The 22940-nt window shown below is 36.5% G+C and overlaps 2 protein-coding genes and 4 non-coding genes across 9 annotated transcripts in view; 5 read left to right on the forward strand and 1 right to left on the reverse strand.

Moving 5' to 3' along the window:
- Positions 1 to 17365, forward strand: LOC116768224 (uncharacterized). Of its 4 annotated transcripts, XM_061523654.1 has the most exons (15): positions 2 to 224; positions 5567 to 5889; positions 6106 to 6305; positions 6723 to 6904; positions 7561 to 7678; positions 8417 to 8657; positions 9875 to 10081; positions 10401 to 10594; positions 11176 to 11944; positions 12983 to 13142; positions 13474 to 13680; positions 14410 to 14540; positions 15169 to 15271; positions 15616 to 16051; positions 16334 to 17365. In XM_061523654.1, exons 1-15 carry the CDS (start codon positions 148 to 150, stop codon positions 16937 to 16939), a joined length of 3954 nt encoding a protein of 1317 aa, XP_061379638.1. In that variant the 5' UTR covers positions 2 to 147; the 3' UTR covers positions 16940 to 17365. The 4 variants fall into 4 exon arrangements, with proteins under 4 accessions (XP_061379636.1, XP_061379638.1, XP_061379635.1 ...); XM_061523652.1 differs by having other exon boundaries at positions 1 to 224; positions 5567 to 6305; positions 15616 to 16045; XM_061523651.1 differs by having other exon boundaries at positions 5567 to 6305.
- LOC133319412 (5S ribosomal RNA) lies at positions 10958 to 11076 on the forward strand. Its single transcript, XR_009753030.1, has one exon. It is a non-coding gene; the product is annotated as a 5S ribosomal RNA (ribosomal RNA).
- LOC116776418 (5S ribosomal RNA) lies at positions 12827 to 12945 on the forward strand. Its single transcript, XR_004353921.2, has one exon. It is a non-coding gene; the product is annotated as a 5S ribosomal RNA (ribosomal RNA).
- Positions 13726 to 13844, forward strand: LOC116776417 (5S ribosomal RNA). Its single transcript, XR_004353920.1, has one exon. It is a non-coding gene; the product is annotated as a 5S ribosomal RNA (ribosomal RNA).
- LOC116768273 (5S ribosomal RNA) lies at positions 15381 to 15499 on the forward strand. Its single transcript, XR_004353368.2, has one exon. It is a non-coding gene; the product is annotated as a 5S ribosomal RNA (ribosomal RNA).
- Positions 17354 to 22940, reverse strand: part of LOC116767916 (aldehyde dehydrogenase, mitochondrial) — a 17903-nt gene continuing 12316 nt past the window's right edge. The window contains exons 4-11 of the mRNA XM_032658456.2: positions 21929 to 22097; positions 21663 to 21811; positions 20439 to 20541; positions 19517 to 19693; positions 18708 to 18826; positions 18327 to 18491; positions 18003 to 18137; positions 17354 to 17653 (exon numbers count right to left, since the gene is read on the reverse strand). Coding sequence (XP_032514347.2) covers positions 17483 to 17653; positions 18003 to 18137; positions 18327 to 18491; positions 18708 to 18826; positions 19517 to 19693; positions 20439 to 20541; positions 21663 to 21811; positions 21929 to 22097 — 1188 coding nt within the window. The 3' untranslated portion in view covers positions 17354 to 17482. The remainder of the gene's footprint in view (positions 17654 to 18002; positions 18138 to 18326; positions 18492 to 18707; positions 18827 to 19516; positions 19694 to 20438; positions 20542 to 21662; positions 21812 to 21928; positions 22098 to 22940) is intronic.

The raw sequence follows: 22940 nt of genomic DNA on the forward strand, positions 1-22940 counted from the left end.
CAGTGAAATGTCATTTACAAATTATCAATATTATTAAAAGCGATGATTGTTAATAGTGTTGCGAATTTAAAATAGATTAAACATCAATTTTCAAAGAAACTACAATAAGAATAGTATTATTATCTTAAAATAAGTGGAGTGATTAAAATGAAGAAATTTTTATATGAATACAAAGCGTTGAGAGGGCGATCAGAAAGGGAAACGTCAAGAAATCGACGCAGCCGGTAAATAAATAATTAAACTGTTAAACTTTTCTCACTATCTACCCTTTATTTTGCAATTTATTGCACTTTTAATGTTAACGGGTCGTCCATCGACGCAGTTGAGTGTAGACTGGGCTAGTGCGGGGCTCCGGCCTGTATGGATGAAGTAGATCACCGGAGCGCGACGAAAAGTAATTTGTACAAAAAACCGAATTCAACTCATTGCGATTGCCGTGCCGTCCGTGATGTTTTGTCTGACCGCACAATATATCGGTAGTCATTGTTGTTAGAGGTTTTTTGTAACGATTGAATTAAATACGCCGGTAATGTCCCGCGTGCTCGCTACTCGCTGACTCTTACATCCAAAAGTTTTTATTAGTGTCGTGTAGACTGTACTGTTAAATGTTTAGTTAGAATCAAGAAAAAGTGGATTCCTCGCAAGAAATGGGTGTTTTCAAGTGGCTACGCCGGTATGTATTCAGTACTCACTACCTACGTTTTCATAAAATAAATATGTAATGGTACATATAACTAAGGTTCATTGCTGTAAAGGCGAATTTGTTTTTAAAGTAAAAGAAATTAATAATTATCGTAAATCAGTATTAATAATTTGCTTGCATGTTAAATAATTTGCCATTAGTAGTTAGTAATGAGTACGTATGTAATAAAATTATGTCGCATATTTCTTAGTAATACCATAGAGGGCGCTTTAAACAAAGTTATTATAATTATTATTAAAATAATGCGTTCTTCAGAATTATTATTTCTTATAATCACTATGAATTTATAATAACTTGCAGAAAATATTAACAAAATGTTTTTAACAAATAGAAGATTTTACGAGTTTGAAAAGTTTTATCGTTTTTTTTTTTCCGAAAAGTATTTTTTTTTCTCTATAAGGCAACGCTCGTGAGTCTTTCGATTTAAAATTTAAATATCATTTTAAAGTGGAATACATCGAAGTGATCAATAACACGTAATACAATTATTATATTCTAACTTAAACCACACTAAATTTTAATAATACTTAAAGATGATTCAAGTACTATCATTTTCATTTATCCAGTTTTTTTTTCAGTAACATGGAATCTGATTCTTTAATATAGGTAAATATTTTAATACGTGCCTTAAAGAAATATGTTCATCACTGTAACGATATTTAATATCATTTTAAAGAAAATGTATAAGATTTTTAAATAATAAACTGCATTCCAAAATTACTTCTGTTGCAATATATAACTTATTTTTTTATTGTTCTAATAAAATGCTTGCCAACTATAGGTTTTGGTCAAATGCCTGCATTGGAATTTGTAATTTGCCTATTTCAAAATTTCAATTCACAATTTTGAAGGCTTTTATCACAGGCATAATATTAATTTGAAATCTATATAATGTACGTCAAACGATAGGTTTGTGTGTACGTATTAAATATTAATTTGCATTTATAAGACTCGACAGACTGTGAATGTAAATATTTGTAAGGACATTCTGGATTTGACTAAGATTAAAAAAAAAAAATTAAATACTATAACACTTAAGTGTATGCCTCATTCGAATGAATAAAAAAAAAAATTACGAATCTTTGAAATGTATTTTTTTTAACGAATCATTTTCAGTAATAATTTATTTTTTATAGCATAAAATATAGTAAATGGTCGTATGTTTATCGTAAAACTTAACGACATAAATTTATATAATTAATAATGATTTATTTATAAATCACATTGACGATATTTTTATTGTTATCAACTTCAATGAGGCGTAGCTTCATTTGACAAATCATTTTTATAATTGATTTGCAATTATTTTTTTTATTATAACATCTACGTGACAAAACAAGCTCCGCGGCCCGCCTGAAATTCAACTATTTTTTAATCGAAAGGTCAATGTCCTGTAGTTGACTTGTTACTGAAACTGGATCAGATAATTATACGATCTTGGAGGTATTAAAACTGACAATGATTACAACGCGTATCTAAAAGGTAGTTTAATATGCGGGCAAAGCCGCCGTCGACGGCTAGCATCGAATAAATTTCTTCTTAGAGATCAATCTTTCGCATTACGATTTAATATCAACATTACACGAAAGTCATAACGTTTTTTTATCTTTACAAAATATAAATCATCAATTTAATTTTATCAAAGGACCTAAGTTTTTTTTTTGTTTTCAGACATAGGTTACATAGTAAATTGAAACCTCTTCACTTAAAGAGTTACTACATATAGTATTATTATATTATATTAACTATTTTACCAATATATCATAGATGGATAGTGTTCATGATTGCACAAGGTATATTTTTTACGCTTGACTGTATTTGAAAAATTTCCCGTTCCTTTGTGGTGAGGACAGAATATTTCATACATTTACGTGGAGATTTTAAGGATCTTGAATTTTTTTATAATAGTCAGCAATAATTCTAATGAAAACTTGTGAAAATAAGACAAAAGGTTTCATTATATATTTCACGCCCTTCATGACAACAAAATACGTGTATCCAAATCTATATATAAAATCGACAAACCAGTTCAACATCCTTACCACAAGAACACACCGTCACACTACTTATATTAATAGTTACATTAAAGACACAGTTATAGCGTAAACGTTGGTTATTAAGTGAAAAACCTTTCATTATCTCGAGTTCAATCTAGTTGTAATTTCATAGTTTTGTAGTTTCAAGAAAAAAAAACTTTAATGGTATACAAGACATTGACTGGTATTCATTTTAATAAAACGAACATTTTCGTATGCGTTAGCCCCTGATCACGGCTGCTGAAAAGTAACAGAATCGTCGGGAGTATCCCTGTGGAAACGGTCACTAAAATTCTCATAACTGATAGATTTTTATAGAAATCTGTATCAGAAAAATTTTTCAATCTTATAAATATTTTTTTAACTGATAAATTCTTATACCCAGTTAGCTGTTTTTTATCAGAATTTATAAGACTTTTTCCACAGGGATGTAGTTTAAAATAATAAAAAAGGCGACGGTAGATACAATCGAGAATATTAGTTGCATTTAAATTAAACCGTGTTGTTGGTAACAAATTTGTCGTCAAGACTAAGGTTCTAGATTATAATAATTACAAGTTTATCGTAAAAAAAATGTCGCATCCCAAATTTCGATTGTCAACCGCTTTCACTAAATGAACGGTATTGAGACTTTCCAAATTCTAATTCGGTCTCTAAATATATATATAGTATAGATATTTAAACGCCCGTGCAATAATTATTATCGATAAATTTTTTCAGTGTCTCATTAAAAACTTTACCTACATAATAATCAGTATATATATTAAATCAAACTTATTTATGTAATATCCGTACCATAAGTTCGCGACTTTAACCTAAACACGGACAGTATTCCGGTTATTCACTCTTATTGCACTATATTAAATCTATATCTATATTGAAAAGCTAGTTTATTTTTTGAATAAGCGACACATACTGATATCGTATAATGTTATTGTTATATCTTTATGAAGAATCACTTTTATTTGAATATATAATTAGCATGATATATTCCGCAATAAAATTAAGTAAAGTCACGTAGAAAACTCAGTTTAATTAAGATTTCTTAAACTTTATTTTAATATATATATATATATATTTTGCTATATAATGTTTACCTAAATAATGAATATATGAAATAAATTAAATTTTTATATATACTTATTAATACAATACAATATTTTAATTTTACTGGATTTATCGAAACAAATAGCAACTAACAGATTTTATTCCCGCTGTATTTTATACAAGGTGTTCAATTCATAACAAATTTCATATCTACCAGCCTTTTTTTTTTTACCATCGCTCACACAATACAAAGCTTTGGTATGCTCTTTGTGCAGTTTTACCGCTGATTGTATTTCATACTTTTACTTTAGAAATTATAACAACATCTGTATGAATTACACGGTTATATTATATTGATTTAACTACACGAGATATCACATATATGTATATGTAACTAGTAATATTTAATGGAACTTAAATAAATTTTCATTTCGACAATGAAATCTAATCGAACTTTCACTCGATTGTCTGAAGTTTATTTATTACAATTACTCGTAAAAAAATATTATTGATAGACAGACAGCTTATTTGTGTAAGATTATCTCTGACTTTGTTATAGTTTCGATAGTGCTTTCTATTTTAAATATGTTTTATAACTCTTTAGTATGTATTTCGTTAAAATCTACTAGTATTCTTTATAGACGAGATATTATTTCTTATAATCGTATATAGAATTTTAATAAAATTTGCCTGAATATGTATATAGATTTTTTTTTTAATAATTTTTAACTGCAACTCTTTTATCTCATAATATTTTTCATATATTAAAATTTTCGTTAACTACCACAAATATTAAATGTGTGTCGTGCATCATTGGGCTAATCGTTACGATATTGTAGAGTTAGAGGAGTTAGAAGTACCGTCAGTTAAATTAAACTATTCAGATTTTAATGAGAATCTGATTAAAATTAACATTATTTATATTTGACCCCTCTAAATTTTTTATTGTTGTCATAATTCAAACTGCATTACATTCCTTACTGTCGGTGAAGCGAAAGTGTATCTACATAGGTTTAAGTTGGTGAATCAGAGCGTCGTGACGATTCAGTCACGGTCGGGAGTCATGACTCGTTGTTTGATAAATGTAAAAATAACGAAACGTCGACTATTTAATTGTTATTTTAATGGCGATCAAAATATTTACGTCCTAGGTTATTGACGTAACTCAATTTAGTTGGTATGATTACGGAGGCGTCTTTCGTTTTCAACGAGTCGGTTAATTATATAAGCGTATTTTATTTTCAATCTAACAAGAAAAAGTCTGAATTTCTATTAATGTTTCGATATTAGACATTTTAAATTTTATTAATTTCGTCAAATAGCTTGTGACGGAAATAGATCCAAATTCATGGTCGAAAAAAACTCTAAGTCCTAGTGATCTGGTCCACTTTGATTTTATCACCGTTAAGAAAATGAAAAGGCGACAAAAACAATCTCAATGGATCTTTAAATCTCCGTGTGATCCGCTTCTATCCCACGCTAAATTTCTTTATATTAATTACAAAGCGTCTATTATTGTAAAGACGTTATATTCGTCAGCAACATAAACTATGTCCTTACGTTCAGTGTGAGTCGTTTGATTAAATCGCTCTAAGTAAAGGTAATAAATCGTTGTACGTCAAGTGTATTCAGGCTTTGTGTGCTTGGAGGCGTGTGGCGGTGGCATCATGTTTTTATGATATAGTTGATTGGTTCCACTCAATTCCACCGATCCTATTATTGAATCTATTGTAACTGGTCTGAATCGCGCATACATTGCTGTTTTATTATATACTTACAGGGAACGTCTCACAGTTACCACTGGCCGTGTGAGCCCGGCATCCAGCGTCGATGACCCACCGGTTCAAGTGGGCACCATCAGGACGGAGGAGTACAAGAGAGATCTGGCCGAATTCCAAGCGAGACGATCAATTGGCAGCAAGGATGTCCAAGACACACCGAACAAAAAGAAATGCGGTCGACACTCTCTGCCTGTATCTTGCACCAATTGTACCGGTGATCCGGACGCGACTTTCAATTACGAAAAGAAATCGGCTATGAAATATAAGAAGAAATCACAGAAGCGAACAGGAAGCATCCATTCCGAGGAGAAGCTGTACGAAGGTGCCCCCAACATTCACTTTCTATTTCAGAACCAAGTTTTCATGCCGGGGAATATGTTCGCGTCTTATTCCGAGCCTCGCAAGCAGCGTAAGCATCGTCAGAGATCGCCAGATTTTCTAGTGCAGAAACAAATAGACTTCAAGGACGACCAACCCTTGACGCCGCCGCTGTTTTATAAGGACAGTTCGTTACCATTTGACACTAAAAACTTTTTAGAGTTATCGAGGAGCGATGACGAATTAGACGGTGTGAAAACTGGTGACGCGAAGAAGTCCAGCGAGGGTTCTGGCAGCCATAAGAACGACAGCTGTGACGTCAAACTGTGGGAGGTTATGAGCGAATTGAAACATTTTGACAAATGGGCCGATGAACAGTTACAGGCTCCGTCGACGACCAGCAAATCAGATGACAGTAGGGTGAGTGTAATGAGGACAAATGACACGATGTTCACATTCCGTACTATTATATCGCTATATAAGTCAAGTAAAAAAATAATGCCTTAGTTTTGTTTGACTCGTAATATTTTGCTACTCGTAAAAGATGTCTCATATTACAAAATTCTCTATCCAGTAGTTTGTATAAAGACATTCAAGAATTGTAAAGAAGAACATTTTAATGGTTGTAAGGTAATCTATATGGTCAATCCACGAAAAAGTTTAAACTCGGAATATTATATCATCCTAAATTACACCTTATTCAAATGCACTTGAAACTAAATTTCAACGGCTAGTTGATACAGTCTGAACTCTAAGCAAACCATATAGTAACTTGGAATCTTCTTTATCCTCATTAAACTGAACCATATTACAATGCATTAAAACTCAATTTTCCAGAGCGACACCAGCGCTTTCGGTCTGCCGATAGCCAGCGCCTGCAATCTGGACGTTACAATTGAAAGGAATAGTTCTTGGAGTTTGGGCAAATGGGGCGTCGTCCCAGTTCAGATAAAAAGACTCAATGACGTCACAGTGGAGCATGTCAGGAAGAAATGGAACATGGAGATTAATATATTGAGGTATCAGTTGCATATGATGCGAACCACTTAAAACAAAACATGAATAGGGTAGTTATGAAGGTATAGTAAAAGACAGATAACTGAAAATGGTCTGCGTATGTTATTGTAATCTAAAGGCTAAAGGTAATAGTATTAATACACTAGATGTGAAGACTATATGATATGTTAGTAGTTTGGTACACAAACAATCATCAGATTGGCTGGCGGAGTCGGAATGTGGTTAGCGACATTTGGCTATGGATTTCTCTTGAAGTAGTTATTATTAAATAATATTTTTCATACTTGATTCGTTAGTAAATTTCAGCTAAAAATTAATCGACCTTAGCCTGTTTAGTGATTTATTGATTTTTTGTGATTTTAAAGTACTTTATGATTTTCCACTGTAAAGTGCGGTCTTATCTCACAATAAATTTATCACGGGACAATGTTTGATTGATCTTTTTTAATTTTTCTAATTAGTCGTATTGATTGTCTAGTTTACAAACAATGTACAGTATCTGTATGACTACAGTCATGGATATTTATTGAGCCTATAATTTATTGCACATAAGGGATATAAATTGTTAAACTACCTCTCATCCTATTCAGACAATAATGTACAATGTTTTGCAATGATAACTGCTTTTAAATACTAATACTTCCATGTTACGTTCCAGAAAATTCCGCCATCCAAACATAATCCTCCTCATGGGTGTGTACCCGGATGTCCAGAACAATGTGCACCTGATATGTGAGAGATGCATCGATAGCTTGTATGGAATGCTGCATATGCAGGTGAATATAGAACTTGTTTGATGAAAACCACTGTCACCTTTTAAGAAACAATTACTTATTGTATAAATTAAATATATATCTATATTAGTATAGAGATTGCGTAATTTGTATATAAGAATGTTTTATATGCATAATAATTATCCAGTGTTGTTGTTTACAAAACAATCATCATCATCGTCGCCAGTTTGCAGACTCGTGGTGGTCATCACGTCTCAGTGATTCTTATACATGATGACTTTCATGGGAAGATAGTTGCTGTGGTTTCCCCTTGCCTTCTGCAACAGCACTTTTTTGGGGCTATTAAAACCCCAAGGCTTGCTGTAGCCTGTTCCAGCCAGTGGTGTCTAAATACTCTTAGAAAGTACATATGACTCGGAAAAGATGACATTGGTACTTGCCAGGTTTCGAACCCGCGCCCTCACGTCTGAGTGACGTGAGAGACCCTTTCTATTTTCCTTTAACCTCCAGGCCACCATGACCTTACAAAACAATAAGACACATTATATTTCAAAAATTTCTTGCACTTCCTTAAGATGAACCATGAAGTTGTATTTCGTATGAAGACACTTATCACACACTAGATGGCGCTGTCTTACCAAAGAATTTTATTTAAATGTACATTATTACGCCCATACAAGCCTTTTTAATATCGAAAGTTGTTTTTTTCCAAGAACATTCTGATTGTCGACTCACCGTGAAGTGTCTCTTAGCCTATATGTCAGTTATTTCAAATTCCAGGGTCGTATTCTAAGCATCCAAACATCGATCCATTATACCCTGGATATAACAAATGCCCTGGTCTTTCTGAACATGCAAGGCTACCTTCATACAGCATTGACTAGCAAAAGCATTATGATAACGGCCCAAGATATAGCCAAGATAGCCGACCTCCAGCCCTGTACGAGATTGACGAAGAAGAAAATATATGACAAAGGCTATGATACTTACAAAACTGAACCTCACTATACTAACATTAGCGGTGAGTTTGATTACATGTGATTAATATATGAGAATTGAGTTAGGGTTCTGTTAAAACTAATAGTTAAATTTATATGACTAGAATTTGTATAGAATGATAGTTAATTTTTAATTTTTGACTAATATATATATTAGTTGTGCCCTGCCGAGCTTGGCCGTAAACAACGAAAGGCAGCGTTTGTTTTATTGAAGTTTAAATTTTCAATACTTGCGGGTAAACAATATTTTTTGTTTTCCCATTGTTTGTGTTGATATAGAGGCTGTCTGGTTTTCCAACACGGGAACACGCAACATACAATTGTCCGTGCGAAATGCAATCCACGTCCTAATTTAATCCACACATTTCTTAAGACTGACCTTGAACTTTGTCAAATGTGATTGTGGACGCCAATCTTTTAAATTGAAACGGTGTATCGGTCGGGATTATGGGAATTCGAGGAATAAGGACATCTTCACCTTTACAAGGCCCCGTTAAAATCTGTGCTTCCACTACGTTGTTCGTTAATTTTTCAACTGCGAGTCATGTGCCGTTGCAGAGTTTTGGCTGGTTAATGTCGCACTTAGGGGAATGTCAGTATCGTAAAAAATAGATGAAAACAATTCTTGAAGTGTGTTGTATATCGTGTCAAAATTTCAGCCGAATCGGTGCAGAAAATTTTGAGTTTTTGAAGCAAAAACGCAAACCAACTTAATATTTTTATATTTAATTCTAAACAAATATATAACTGTACTTTTAGCACAAATTTCATATACATGCAATGCTAAGTATAGTCTACACCAATGTATATAGTTCATAAATTCCGCTATACATCTGAAGGTGGTAGTGAACATAGGCTGACTCGACCGGGGAAGTACAACCCTCTCACAGAAGATAGGTGAAGTAGTCTTTAATGGCTGCGTTTAGTCCAATGAGTGAGAGAGACGGTTACCCTTTCCATTTTCCCACTCTTTCCTCTCCCTCTAACAAAATCTAGGTCGGCAATGCATCCGCAACATCCCTAACCGGTAACTATCTACCACCAAGTAGGCCGTCTGCTCGTTTGCCGCCATTGATTTAAAAAAAATATACGCATGTATATTTTTTCAAAAGCAAACAAATCTGCAACGGTACTCTTATATGTTTCAAATACACGCAATTTAAAATACACTCTACTTCAATGTATATAGTGTACAAGTTCCACTACACTACACTACTATCATACAATATAAAATTTTCAGATAACCGGACGTCATCAGAGAGCGAGCCGCTTCTGACTCAGAGATCGGACACTGATGTTGTGTCAAAGCCCTACGATTATTACTTAGAGATGACGGACTACAACTGGCAGGCCCCGGAGCTGTTTGAACCTGATGAGGGGATGGTGCATCCGTGTAACAAAAGCGATGTCTATTCCCTATGTCTCATACTGTGGGAGTGTTGTAACGGTTGGCGTTGTTTTTTGTATTTGAAAGTGTTTAGTTGACCAGAAGTAATTCATTCGAATTAACTAACTTCACAAAAACGAGGCTCTGTTTTTAGCGTTATAACCTGTGGAAAAGCGCTTTTAAAATAATATTCCCGTATTCAGCATGACGTGTCTGTTTGTTTATATTGTATTTATCAAGTTTCTTTAATAATTTCTTATAAAAATGAACATATGTGTTTTATGTATTTAATAAGATGATAATTACATTTTTTTTTTCGATATAAAAAAGACGAAACATAAAATCAAGAGTAAAATTTTATTATTAACTATCATTCCAGCCTCAGTTCCCTGGAAGACACTAAATTATGCCAAGCTTAAAGAGTTGTATACATTATGGAGGACGGGTCTCCAGCTGCCCAGGGATGGTTCATACCCTGGTTGTATACTAGCAGTACTGGAAGCAGGGCTCAAGTTAGACCGGGAACACAGAATCGACTTGGGGGAACTTCAAGTGGCACTGCAAAAGGCAAAGGTGAAACGAATTGATATTGAATTAATGTTAGGCTATTAGGGACCAGCATCCCTAGATATAGTCGCCGTTTCCAAACTACATAGAGAAAAATTTCTAGTCAATGAAATAAAACTCCATAGTAATTTGATTTACGGCTAATTACGTCCTATAAGTCACTATAAGTTGTCACATTTCGCTTTTTAAGTTTTCTTTGGTCTTTTCGAATTAAGAAGGTTTCCATAATTTGACCTATAGTCTGTGTTCGTTATTGTAGTATCCTTAAAATACTCGATTAACAATAATTTCCGGTATTTTATTTAAAAAATATAAGAATCTAATATTTTTAATCTGCTTATAATGTATGACAAATACTTATTCTCAATCGCCAACGTCCATACCACGTTGAATACACCGGTTCTCGTCCGATCACCGAAGTTAAGCAACGTCGGGCGCGGTCAGTACTTGGATGGGTGACCGCCTGGGAACACCGCGTGATGTTGGCTTTTTTGATTATTTCTGTTTTATTTTTCTAGTACTACTCATATAGCTGCGATAATGTTTTGTCTTTGATTATTATTAATGCAATTAAAAAAATATTTCAGCATGATTTAGACGAAATCGAATACATTATATTGCCGGAGAAAATCGCCAAGAAGAAATCTAGTTTCAGCACGCAACCTTGGGATACAACCTCGCCCACCGACTCCGATTATCAAAGCCCAAAAAGTTTAGAGCATACAGCGGTCGTGCACAAACACACGGACAGTTCGACGGGCAGCGATAATGAAGTTAAATCCAGTCACAATGAGACATTGCGCAAAACGAACCTACTCACATCGTATACAACCGAAAAATGTTTCGTATCCGACGAGGAAGACAATGTACACACGTACCATTCACAAATAAAAGATTACTCAAGCGCCTGCTCGACGCCGATAGCAAAGCTCCGAGCCAGGATCAGAGACATCGAAACGCCGGGGACACTCCACAGAAGCGATTCCACGGAATATTGCAGCATAGTGAGCCCTGACACGAGATTGACGCATTTCGGACTGAACGACGATACAAATAGGGACGAAATTTCCGAACGATCCACCGCCAAACTAAGCAGAAGCTTCACACCTAAATCATATAAACCGTTGCACATAAAAGTACCTGAATACAATTTGGATTCAATCAAAACTATACTCAAAGATCGCAATGGGAACGAAAAGTCCTCTTACAATTTTGATATAAAGAATTACAGCTTACCGACAACACCCATAGCTAGGAGTAATAAGTTGAGGAAAAACGCCTGGCTGTCGGGGGATGTGGATGACAGACGGCATGCGAGGAACGCCGGGGGTCAGGAGTTGAGCAATAATAACGAAGGTAAATAGTTATGAATTCCTAATCAATACATAAACATATATATATATATATATGTATGTATGTATGTGTGTGTGTGTGTATCATTTCCTCAGTGTTATTATATGTTACTTGTTCCTTCATATCCTGTCAATTGTGTGACAAAGATTACTCTATGTAATTACAGCATAATAACTCTTTACATGAAAAACAATATCAAAAAGGGTTTATGATATATTGTGTAACAAATATACATACACAATAACACACGGACATTGTATTTTTTTTTTTAATTAATATCAATATAAATTTAATTAAATAATATTCTTCATAATGAAGCTAAATACACAATGCCAGTTTATAAATTCTGTAAAAATGTTTCGTTCAGGACCTTAAAATATTGGAATGTATATGCTAAGTTGACAAATCCGTAGTTTAAAATATAATTATATATACGAATCAATAATATTTATATAGTAAATGAAATATTACTTAGCGTTATATAATACTGAAATTAATATTAATTGTAGTAAATTGAAATTAAAACAAACCAAAGATATTAAATGAGAAAACGACATATTTTAACTTTTTTTTAGACTGTTTGTGAAAAAATTATCTGTTGATGAACGTGATATATATATTTTTTTAAACTTTTAGTAGAACCTCAAACAATCGATTAAGCCTAAGAAAATAAAAAAATATCATCAGCAGAAGTCGGTTGACTACATAATGTGAATGCAATGTGCCGTGAAAAATGTAATTCTCCCGTTTAGATTTGTTGTTGTATGGAACTGATATGACTGTAGTCTGTAAATGGAAGTTAGGAATCTGTAACACGTACTGAAACTTGTGTAGAATAATCTATAAAGGATAAGGCAATAAAATACAACAATTCTATACTATGTCGCCAACGTCCATACCACGTTGAACACACCGGTTCTCGTCCGATCACCGAAGTTAAGCAACGTCGGGCGCGGTCAGTACTTGGATGGGTGACCGCCTGGGAACACCGCGTGATGTTGGCTTTTCTTTTTTAATTTTTGCATTTTTATGTATTCCCAGAGACCAACACGAAACAGTCGCCTGAAGACAGTAACTCTACGAATAATTCATTAGACAAAGAAGAAAAATGTGACGAGTTATGTTCTTATCAGTTGGTGAGAAATGAAGTCGTGAATTACAGAAATGACATCGCTAGGGATAGCTTTACAGGACTGAAAAGGTATTTTATCAATAACATTTTTCCTTACTACATTCGTAATATATGTTTTAAGTCATAAACTGCTAATTTTAATAAAAAAAGTTATTTATATAATAACTAGATGGCGCTGATTATGTATAACACTCGTTACAACAATTTACGAACAAATTATAGACAGTAATTCTGATATATAAACGATGTCTCTAATAAAATTACATGAGAAATTGTTTGAGATTTTTTACGTAAGAGAAATTAACATTCATAGTAAAAATAGACTAATTATAGTAAATTCATATACATACATTTGAATATATATATATATATATATAGTGATAACGAGTCTTGCTTCCAGAATATCGGATCCTCCAGAAGACTTCATACAGAACACTAATCTGGAACGTGCGCGGTCTCTGAACTGTGTCCAATCCATCAAGTATAAGATCGAAGAAGACCTACTGGCCAATGTCAACGTGAAGCCTCTCGTCGCCATCCACGAGAAGTGGATATATGAAGCCAACAAGAAGACCGGCAGATCTCTATCCATGCCTGAAGACAACAAGTACGATGTTAATGACTTATTTTACTTAATTTTGTATATAAAGTTGCCAACGTCCATACCACGTTGAATACACCGGTTCTCGTCCGATCACCGAAGTTAAGCAACGTCGGGCGCGGTCAGTACTTGGATGGGTGACCGCCTGGGAACACCGCGTGATGTTGGCTTTTTGATATTTTTTGTTTTTTTAATTCATTATTTATTTTTCACTTTTATAATTTACTTTTCATCGAGATTAAAATTTGGTTTATGAATATATTTGTGGTATATCAGATAAACAGCTTACAGTTATGTTGCAAACGACCGACTAAAGGTATTTAAAGCTCTGTACTGATTGCATTTGTCAACCTAATGGCGTTCACCTCTTGGGCCATATGAACTTAGATGTTTGTTTAACCAAGCCTTAAATATCATTGTTAGTTAGGACAATATTTTCCCAACACTAGTTATCAGCTACATCTCTCATGAAAAATACAGACTTGTTTGTCTGGAGAATATGAGAGGAAAAGGCTATAAATTGTGCAAACAGTTTTGAATCCAAACTCACTTGAAATTATCACTTTCTTATCCCCAACATTATATTTTTATGAGAATTCAACTTGTATTTGAAAGCTATAAAGACTGCCTTCAGCCATTACTGGAAGTAACGCTGAACATTGAAAATCAAGTCTGAAACTGCTCCTCGGACAAAATGGACTTGACCGAACCTTATATGTTTATTATGTGTTACAGTAAGCGGAGAGTGTCAGCAGTGAAGCCCGCCTCCCACTGCACTGGGGCGCTACAGAAGTCCCTGTCACAGCACTGCATCACCCACAGCCTGGGTTCGTACCAACCACCGAACGCTTCACCCACCAAGAGCGGTTAGTTGAAAATACACTCTAAACTAACACAAATAAAGTACAATATCGTTTGATAACTTTCTATTAACGGTTGTGGGGCTTCCGTTCGCTTGCGGTGTTTGGTTCCGTATAACTATCTTGTATATGTCATCGTTTCTCACTAATCACTGTCATCAGAGCCGGATTAACTTCAGTTATAAGTGCTGTTGAAGTCACTTTGATTCATTAGGGCTTAAGTGACTCAATACTTACAGTTTAACGTTTTTATAAGGGTCGCATTCAATATACTGTGTCCTAATGCGTGTTCATGTTTAATCCGGCGCTGGTTTGTTAACTTTCTTTGTATGTAACAACTAACTGCCTCCACCCTAATAATCTTAACTCGTACTAAAACAGGTGTATTTTTGTTATAAAACTCATAGATTCAGCTAACTTTCTTTCTGTGTAGACATAAGTTACATTGTAAAGTGTGTCGCTGTTCATAAATGCTTTTAATTCATCTAATAAATAAATTACACAAAGCATAGTTGGTTTTATTTTCACAAATAACTATGTTAATATTAGGTACGTAAACTTATATACATTATAATACAACAATGTGACTAGTTTTTCTATATATTACGTTACGGAAGTGGAAAATAAATTACAGGCAACCAATGGGAGCAGTATCGCCAGAAGCGAGATGTCATCTCTAAAACTATAAACTTCCATCCAATAGATACCAAGACATACAGGAAGGCCGCCGAGAAAGGGTATGTTCCTAATGTTGTGTGAATAGACAGGTGCTGATAGAGACATTACCAATATAAATTACATAACTTTCTTTTACTTATAATGCGTGGTAAATACTGATATATACTTGCCAACGTCCATACCACGTTGAACACACCGGTTCTCGTCCGATCACCGAAGTTAAGCAATGTCGGGCGCGGTCAGTACTTGGATGGGTGACCGCCTGGGAACACCGCGTGATGTTGGCTTTTTATTTTGTGCCGTTTTCAAAATGAGAATTTTTCTGTTTAGTAACAATAAGTTTTATTCAAATGAATGTTATTTAAGTTTCCTTCTATGTAACTGAATAATTAATTTCCCACAGAACATTGACTGAAAATATTCCAAGCGAGCCCAAAGTCGACCGCGGCACGGACACGGCGAGCATCGAAGACTACATACGAGACCTCATCAGGAAAGAGTTCCGACAGATGATGGACCAGGTATCATACGACGAGGTCAGAGAGGACATGCTCGACAAGGGGGTCACCAACATCGTGGAGTCGTTGAAGGGCGAGCCGGAAGTGACGGCGAAGAGGGAGTCGGTCAAGACGTACTCCACCATCAAGATAAACGGAAACAGCAAGCCGCTGCTGCAGATTACCTTCAGCCGTTCCGGAGACAACCAGCTCCAGGTCCTAGACAGCTGTGTCAACGTCACCATCTGTGACGCGGGCAGCGGACGAGACGAGCCCGCGCCCGGAGACCAACACCACAACTCCCTCAAGAGATGCCAAGCGTTCAGCGCCCTACAGGTACATGTATGTACCTCAATATATACACTCCGCAGATAAACATATATATATATATATATATATATATGTATGTAGGTACCCGTCAGAAATTTCACTTATAGAACTAGGTTTCCACAATAGTTATTATCAAATTCGTCGAATTTCCTGGTGAAGCCGCAGGCAACGGCTAGTTAAGAATGCTATGAATGCTTTATAAATGTGAATATGTACCGTCAATACTACGTTAGCCGTTTGTTTCACACTTCATTATATATATTCAAATACGGTTCCAATGTGTCCATGTTCCAGGAAGCCCGCAGCACCGAAGACCTGTACATTGACGACGAGATGTCCACCAACGTGCAGGACTTCGGCAAGGTGAAGCTGATCCCCTTACACGGCTCCATACACGAGATACTCTGCGACAAGGACGACTGCTGCCTCATCAAGCTCAAGCAGGAGAACGGATGCGACACCATCTACTTCCGGTGCGACGACTCCATCGACGCCGTAGACGGCCCGGCGCGGCACACCGACCTGGTGTTCAAACGGAGCATCTCCATAGAGGAGAGGATCCACAGACTGCCGACGCGGCCCAGGGACAGAACGAGGCCCAAGTCGGAGATACTCCTCAAGGCCATCAACAACAACACGCGGCCCAGGAGCAACAGCAGTCCCTGTCTGTTCAAGGAGAGGAGGGACGACGTTGAGCTGAACATAGAGAGCGTCGCGGCCTACAACGACTCCTCGTCCGACGAGTGTCTCAAGTGCAGCGAGGACGACTTCGAGACGCTCGAGAGGGAGATAGAGGAGGACCTCGCCAAGCACCTGTCCTCGCTGACGAGCGGCGGCCTCGAGAAGATATCGGAGGAGAATCTGTCGACCATCGCCGACGACCTGTCCGACAAGCGCTGACCCCGCGCCGGCACGCGACTCCTCAGCAGGACAGCCGTGGCGAGCCGCTCAGTACAAAATCAATCATTCGCCTCATTGATTTGTATCGTCTATAAACCCAAAGATATTGATCGTCGTCACGTCGTTTGTAAGTTGTTTTGTTAGTTTAGTTTAAAGCTATGTGATCGTAGGTTAAGCGGCACTGTCATTCCACTGTTGTGTTCCAGAGCAGTCTCTCTCACAGATCGTTATTTATATTTTTCGCTGTTAATTGTTTCACCGCGTCTCCGCGAGCGCTCGGCCGACGCGTCCGTTTGATATTTAATGTTTACAAGGATTTCTACGAGCGTTTTAAATGTTGTATTGATTTAGGAGATTTTAAGCATTACCGAGGTGCTGATTTTAGACTTAGCTGTTGAAAAATAAACTCGTTACTAATTAATATAACATTTTTATTGATGTCACTGTATATAAAAATAATACATATAGTAGTGGTATGGCGGAAATGTGCGGCGCCTCACTGATAACTTATATAGTATAGTCCGTAGTAACTGGTCCTTGTGTCTATGAGTTTTTCTGCTGCATCTTGATCACCACGGCCTTCACTTCCGTGTAGTTCTTGATGCCGTAGGGTCCGTTTTCTCTTCCCAGTCCAGATTGTTTGTATCCGCCGAACGGCACTTGCTGGCCGAAGACGTTGTAGTCATTGACCCACACGGTCCCGGCGCGGAGACCCTGCAATGTACAATCATTATTAATGACCCACTTGGAAGAGGTGCATAGATTACTATAAGAATTAAAAAAGCTATTTGATTTGTTGTGGAAGAATCTAGTATTCAATGCATATGGCAACACAATGTTCACTAGCTTTCAGCCAACTTATGCTGATCTTTTAACTATAGTTTTCTGTTTGGAAGCAGTTACTACACTTATGTTAGTATTAGCACACAATGACTGAGGTGTGTAGCGACGGCGCACAGTCTCAGTGGCTCACATTATGCAGCGTCGGGACCCGATAACACAGACAGTGTGTACATTATTGTCTGTTAATGTCGCATAGTCTTATAACTGTGTATTGTCGTACCTGGATCAAGTAGTTAGCTCTGTCGATGTCCTTGGTGAAGACGGCCGCGGCTAAGCCGTATTCGGTGTTGTTCGCGCGCTCCAATAGCTCGTCGATCTTGGAGAATTTGATGATTTGCTGCACCGGCCCGAAGATCTATATAAAGGCGTTGTTAATTTCATTTGTAAGTAAACTTTGCTCGTCATAGGTTTTTATATAAGGACTGTCGGTTCACGGCTGTCATGATGGTGGCGCTGACTGTGATTTAACATGAGAATAAAAACACAGCTCGCATAATATATACGAGCCCGCCTCCACGACAGCCCCTGTACACGGTGTGCTCGCCTCTGTCTGAGCGATGTCCATGTCGTCTCGCACGTCGGCGAACACGGTCGGCTGTATGAAGTGCCCGAGCTCGCCGTGCCGGAGTCCGCCGGTCATCAGCCTGGCTCCTTGTCGTTTGCCGCTTTCAATCAAACTCAGTATCTTAGAGTGTTGCTCAGAGTCGATCTACACAGAAACATTATTCAGACTTACTTAGCGATATACAGCATGCTAGTTTTTATTTAATAACTTCGTGAAGATCTGGCGAGAGAAAGGATCAAGACGTAGACAGGGGTCCAAACTGATCGTTACAGTACATACACACCTCATGTAAGCGGTGCTTTCAGTCTGACCAAAGTTGTATGAGAATATCTATTAATATATATACAAAGATATATTCACCTGCGGTCCCTGTTCCGTGTCGGGTTTGAAGGGATCTCCCACCTTCCTCCTGGCGGCGCGAGCGGCCGACATTTCCACGAACTTGTCATAAATTGATTCCTCGACGAACGTTCGGGACCCTGACGAGATTACATTAACAGACACGTTTTAAATATTAAACTATGGACAAGAAAATAAAGCCAAAGGTATCAAAGGAAGTTGAGGCCGAAATATAGATCTTCTTACACTCATGTTATAAATGATAAGGGACATATATAATATATAAGTTTTTTTTTTAAATGCTAAACGAATCTTGATGGAACTTTTCAGTTATATGCTTTTTAAATGAGAGCCACATAGGTATGATTCATTCAAACATTCCGTGTCGTTACTACAGGGATACGGAAATAATGTTTTATTTGTCGCAAGTCACAAACTGTATGACTTGGCAGCGAATATACGTCAACATATTATTAATTTCTCTCTGAAACCATTTCCGCAGTCTAAGAAACGAAACGAGATTGAACTAAACTAGTATACATAATCTTACTAACTGGCGACATCTAGTTGAAAAACCTGAACTAATTCTCTCCACTTCCCGCTAGATGGCGTTAGTAGTTATGAGTATAATATTTCGGTTTGTTATCAGATAAGTCATGTTTGTTCGGAACATTCGTCGCTAAGACGGCTATGATGCGATAAACTTCCCGACGGGTTACATGTGATAGCGAAGTTGTCCAAAATAATTTTATACCATAAGTTAAATGTATATGCACGAATTAATTGTTTCCTGAATGCCACAGACTCTGTTATATTAGTTATTATCTAACCGGCACAGCAGCACTGTCCCATGTTGTAGAAGAGCGCGTGATGCGAGAGTTCCACGGCGTTGGGAAGGTCGGCGTCCGCGAATATGATGTTCGGGGATTTCCCTCCGAGCTCCAGGGTTATGCGCTTCACGGTACCGGCCGCGCCGCGCTGAATCAATTTACCGACCTCCGTCGAGCCTGAGAGAAATATAATGTATAGAGTATACACACACCTCACGCACTCACAGCAACTTACAGCACAATGAGATCTAAGATTTTCCCGAGTGTTCAATGAAATAAAACTAATACTATTCGGTTTTTAAACGATTTCGAGTCGCCGGGAGTATGTTATTCAAGATAATTATAGACGCGTAGTAAATCCGAAATATATTACTTTTATTTCAGCTGGCAACACCAAACACTAACCACTGGACAGTTAAAAACAAAGAGTAGAGAGGTTTCATTAATATACACGCATCGATACTGTGTACGCCATGGCTTATATAAATAAAAAAAAACCACGTAAAAAAATATCAACAGTTATATATTCACGTTCTATATTTGAATTATAATAAAATTTTTCTTTCATCAGTGTTACCATATACATGATTTATAGAACCAAAAAGCTTGTAAGAATTTTTAAACCACTTCATTGTTTGAATCTGTAATGTTTTTGAATTTATACATTACTCTCATTCGAGGCACAGTTTCAGTCTTAATTTTTAATTTTCAGCGTCACTTCCAGTAATGTGTAACAGAATGGCTGAAGCCAGTATTCATACTTTACAAATACAAGGTGATATTTAAATGTTGCCATTATAAAATTACAATGGTTCAGTAGTATAATTAATTATAGTCAGTCATAAAAATAATTCTAAGTATTATAATATATTATAATTAGTTCGGCACAGATGGCGCCACTTGTAACACTGTTAGTACGTACCCGTGAATGCGATTTTGTCGACGTCGGGATGGTCGACCAGGGCTGCGCCCGCGTCTCCGAAGCCCGGCAACACGTTCACTACTCCTGGAGGGAAACCGGCCTCCTGCCATCACATAATATTAACAAAAATGAGGTCCTATTATATAACGCATTATAAAATTATGTTCACGTAATCATATATTACATTTTTTGATAGAAATTAACACGGAAAGTATTAATGAAAATAATAAAACCATGATTTATTTACAGTAAAATATTTAATATAATAAAATTTAAATTATGACAATTTTTTTTTTATGAATATAAAAATATATCTAAAGATCTATCTTAAGATTCCGATACAGCCCGTGTTACGTGTGTGTCATGTTAAGGTAATTCTTTTGTTTTTGTATCTCTCGTTCAGTTAAGGGCGTGAATCCATGCAATCTCAGTTATTTGATACATAATGCAACTCTTGTCACATTTGCTCACAGAACCATTTACGTGGAGCTGTTTATTTTTTAATTATTTGTTTACGTTAACAAGGTTTATATACATGTAAAAGCGATGAGAAGCTTCTGGAGCAAATAGTAGGGGTATCAGAGTCTGGTAGCCGGTGTTATCAAATGAGATCAATCCGCGTGAAGAGCAGGAGACAATGATGTAGTCTGTGAACTTGTAACGCCAGAGGACTCTTAGTTAATTTACTCTGTATATTAGCGTAAAAAAACTATTATTTTTCGATTTACTTTATTATGATTAGTTTCTTGCGTACTAATTTACACGCACACTAAATGCGAGGTCTTGGCGTCTGGTGGTGAGCGGATGCGGATGTGGGATTTTATTGTACTTATATTTCCAAGGAGAGGATCCAGAAGAATCCAGCACTTCACACTTTGACTATGTTAATTGTTAAGGACAAGAGGTTCTTGGAGTCCTTCCGACCTTATTTTTGTATGTTGCTCTTTCACGCAAAAACCACTCTGAGTACATCGATGAAACTTCACATTGATCAGCTCAGATATGACAATCAGACATGGGCTATAAGTCATCCCGAACTCCCCGAGGGATTAGGTTGTATTATTCCTCAAGTCTGAGACAAAGATCCCAGACGTCGCTGTCGGGAGGTTACCGTATCTATTATTTTAATATAAATCTCAATCCGACCTTAATTAGGAAGGACACGGACGAAGCAAAGGACAAAAACTAGTGTGTTATATAAAATTGTTAGTTAATGTTCCGTACCTTAACGAGTTGGGCCAGGTACAGAGCGGTGAGCGGAGTCTGCTCGGCCGGTTTCAGCACCAACGTGTTCCCGCCGGCGAGCGCGGGGCCCAGCTTCCAGGCGGCCATCAACAGTGGGAAGTTCCACGGGATGATCTGACCACAAACACCTGGACAGACACGCTCGTGGTACACAAGGATATAGACGATGACTATGTTATAATGAGCGAATGAGCGAACGAATGAATGACTTGGCGTGTGAATGAATGTATCGTGTGTCCTCTCACCGACTGGTTCGTGTCTCGTGTACGCGAAGTATGGTCCATCAGCGGGCAGTACCATTCCGTGGTTTTTGTCGGCCCAGCCCGCGTAGTACCTCAGATTCTTGATCACACCGGCTAAATCTCCATGGTAGGCCGCGAGGTATGGTTTCCCGTTGTCCAGCGTCTCTAAGCTCTATAACAACACGTGTTGAATAACTTCAATAATTCAAGTACCCGTCTTTTACTTAAACTTTTCATTCTACCTACACCACATTTCTTATCTAGTTTCCTCTGTCAAAACGGTTTCTGGTAGAGATCTCGTTTAAGAGATAAGTTATCCGTTGTGCATCACATTTCTTTTATAATAATGTAACTATTTCTACTTTTGATAAATAAATAATAAAATAAATACATTACATAGTCCGGTCAATTTAGGCCAAAAAATGAGGGTGAAGTTACATAAAGTCCCAACAAGCTGAATTTCTGTGAAGTTGTTCAAAACATAATTATAAACAATGTCTCCAAGTTCCCCATTATTCCCGTTTAAGGAAAAAATTTTATTCAAGGTCAAAGGTCAAAAAAATGAGTTTTTCGCGATTTTCAGCAAAACGGTAAGTTTTATCATAAAAGTACATCAGACAAAAATTGTAGATCATAAAATTATCTATAAAAAATGTATCAATACTTTTTTTCTTACGAGCCACCGTTTCTGAGATATAACGATTCAAAAAGTTATAAAAGTTGTTATCGTCATAATATGCATGAGTACGCCACGTATATACTAGAGTTGTTATATGTTATAGTTTCAATGTTGAAAGAAAAGTTTACGGCTGAAAATATATTGGTAAAACAAGCTAATAATGATGCTGATGTATTGATTATTGAAACAGCAATAGAGCAATTCAATTTGACAAATACAACTATTGTTGTTGGTGAAGACGTTGACTTACTTGTATTACTCACTGCTCGAACGCCAGCTGAAAAAACTATTTTTTTCTTAAAACGAGGAAAAGCTCAGCATCAATCAGATATATAT

This window comes from Danaus plexippus, chromosome 19 (assembly GCF_018135715.1).
Source record: "Danaus plexippus chromosome 19, MEX_DaPlex, whole genome shotgun sequence".
Taxonomy (NCBI): Eukaryota; Metazoa; Arthropoda; class Insecta; order Lepidoptera; family Nymphalidae; genus Danaus; species Danaus plexippus.

Excerpts from the sequence above, each read along its gene's own strand:
- LOC116768224 (XM_061523651.1), top strand. The coding sequence starts at position 148 with ATGAAGAAATTTTTATATGAATACAAAGCGTTGAGAGGGCGATCAGAA. Across the intron at positions 7,679-8,416 it reads ATGGAATGCTGCATATGCAG|GGTCGTATTCTAAGCATCCA; the intron begins GTGAATATAGAA and ends TTCAAATTCCAG. Across the intron at positions 13,143-13,473 it reads AGCTTTACAGGACTGAAAAG|AATATCGGATCCTCCAGAAG; the intron begins GTATTTTATCAA and ends TCTTGCTTCCAG.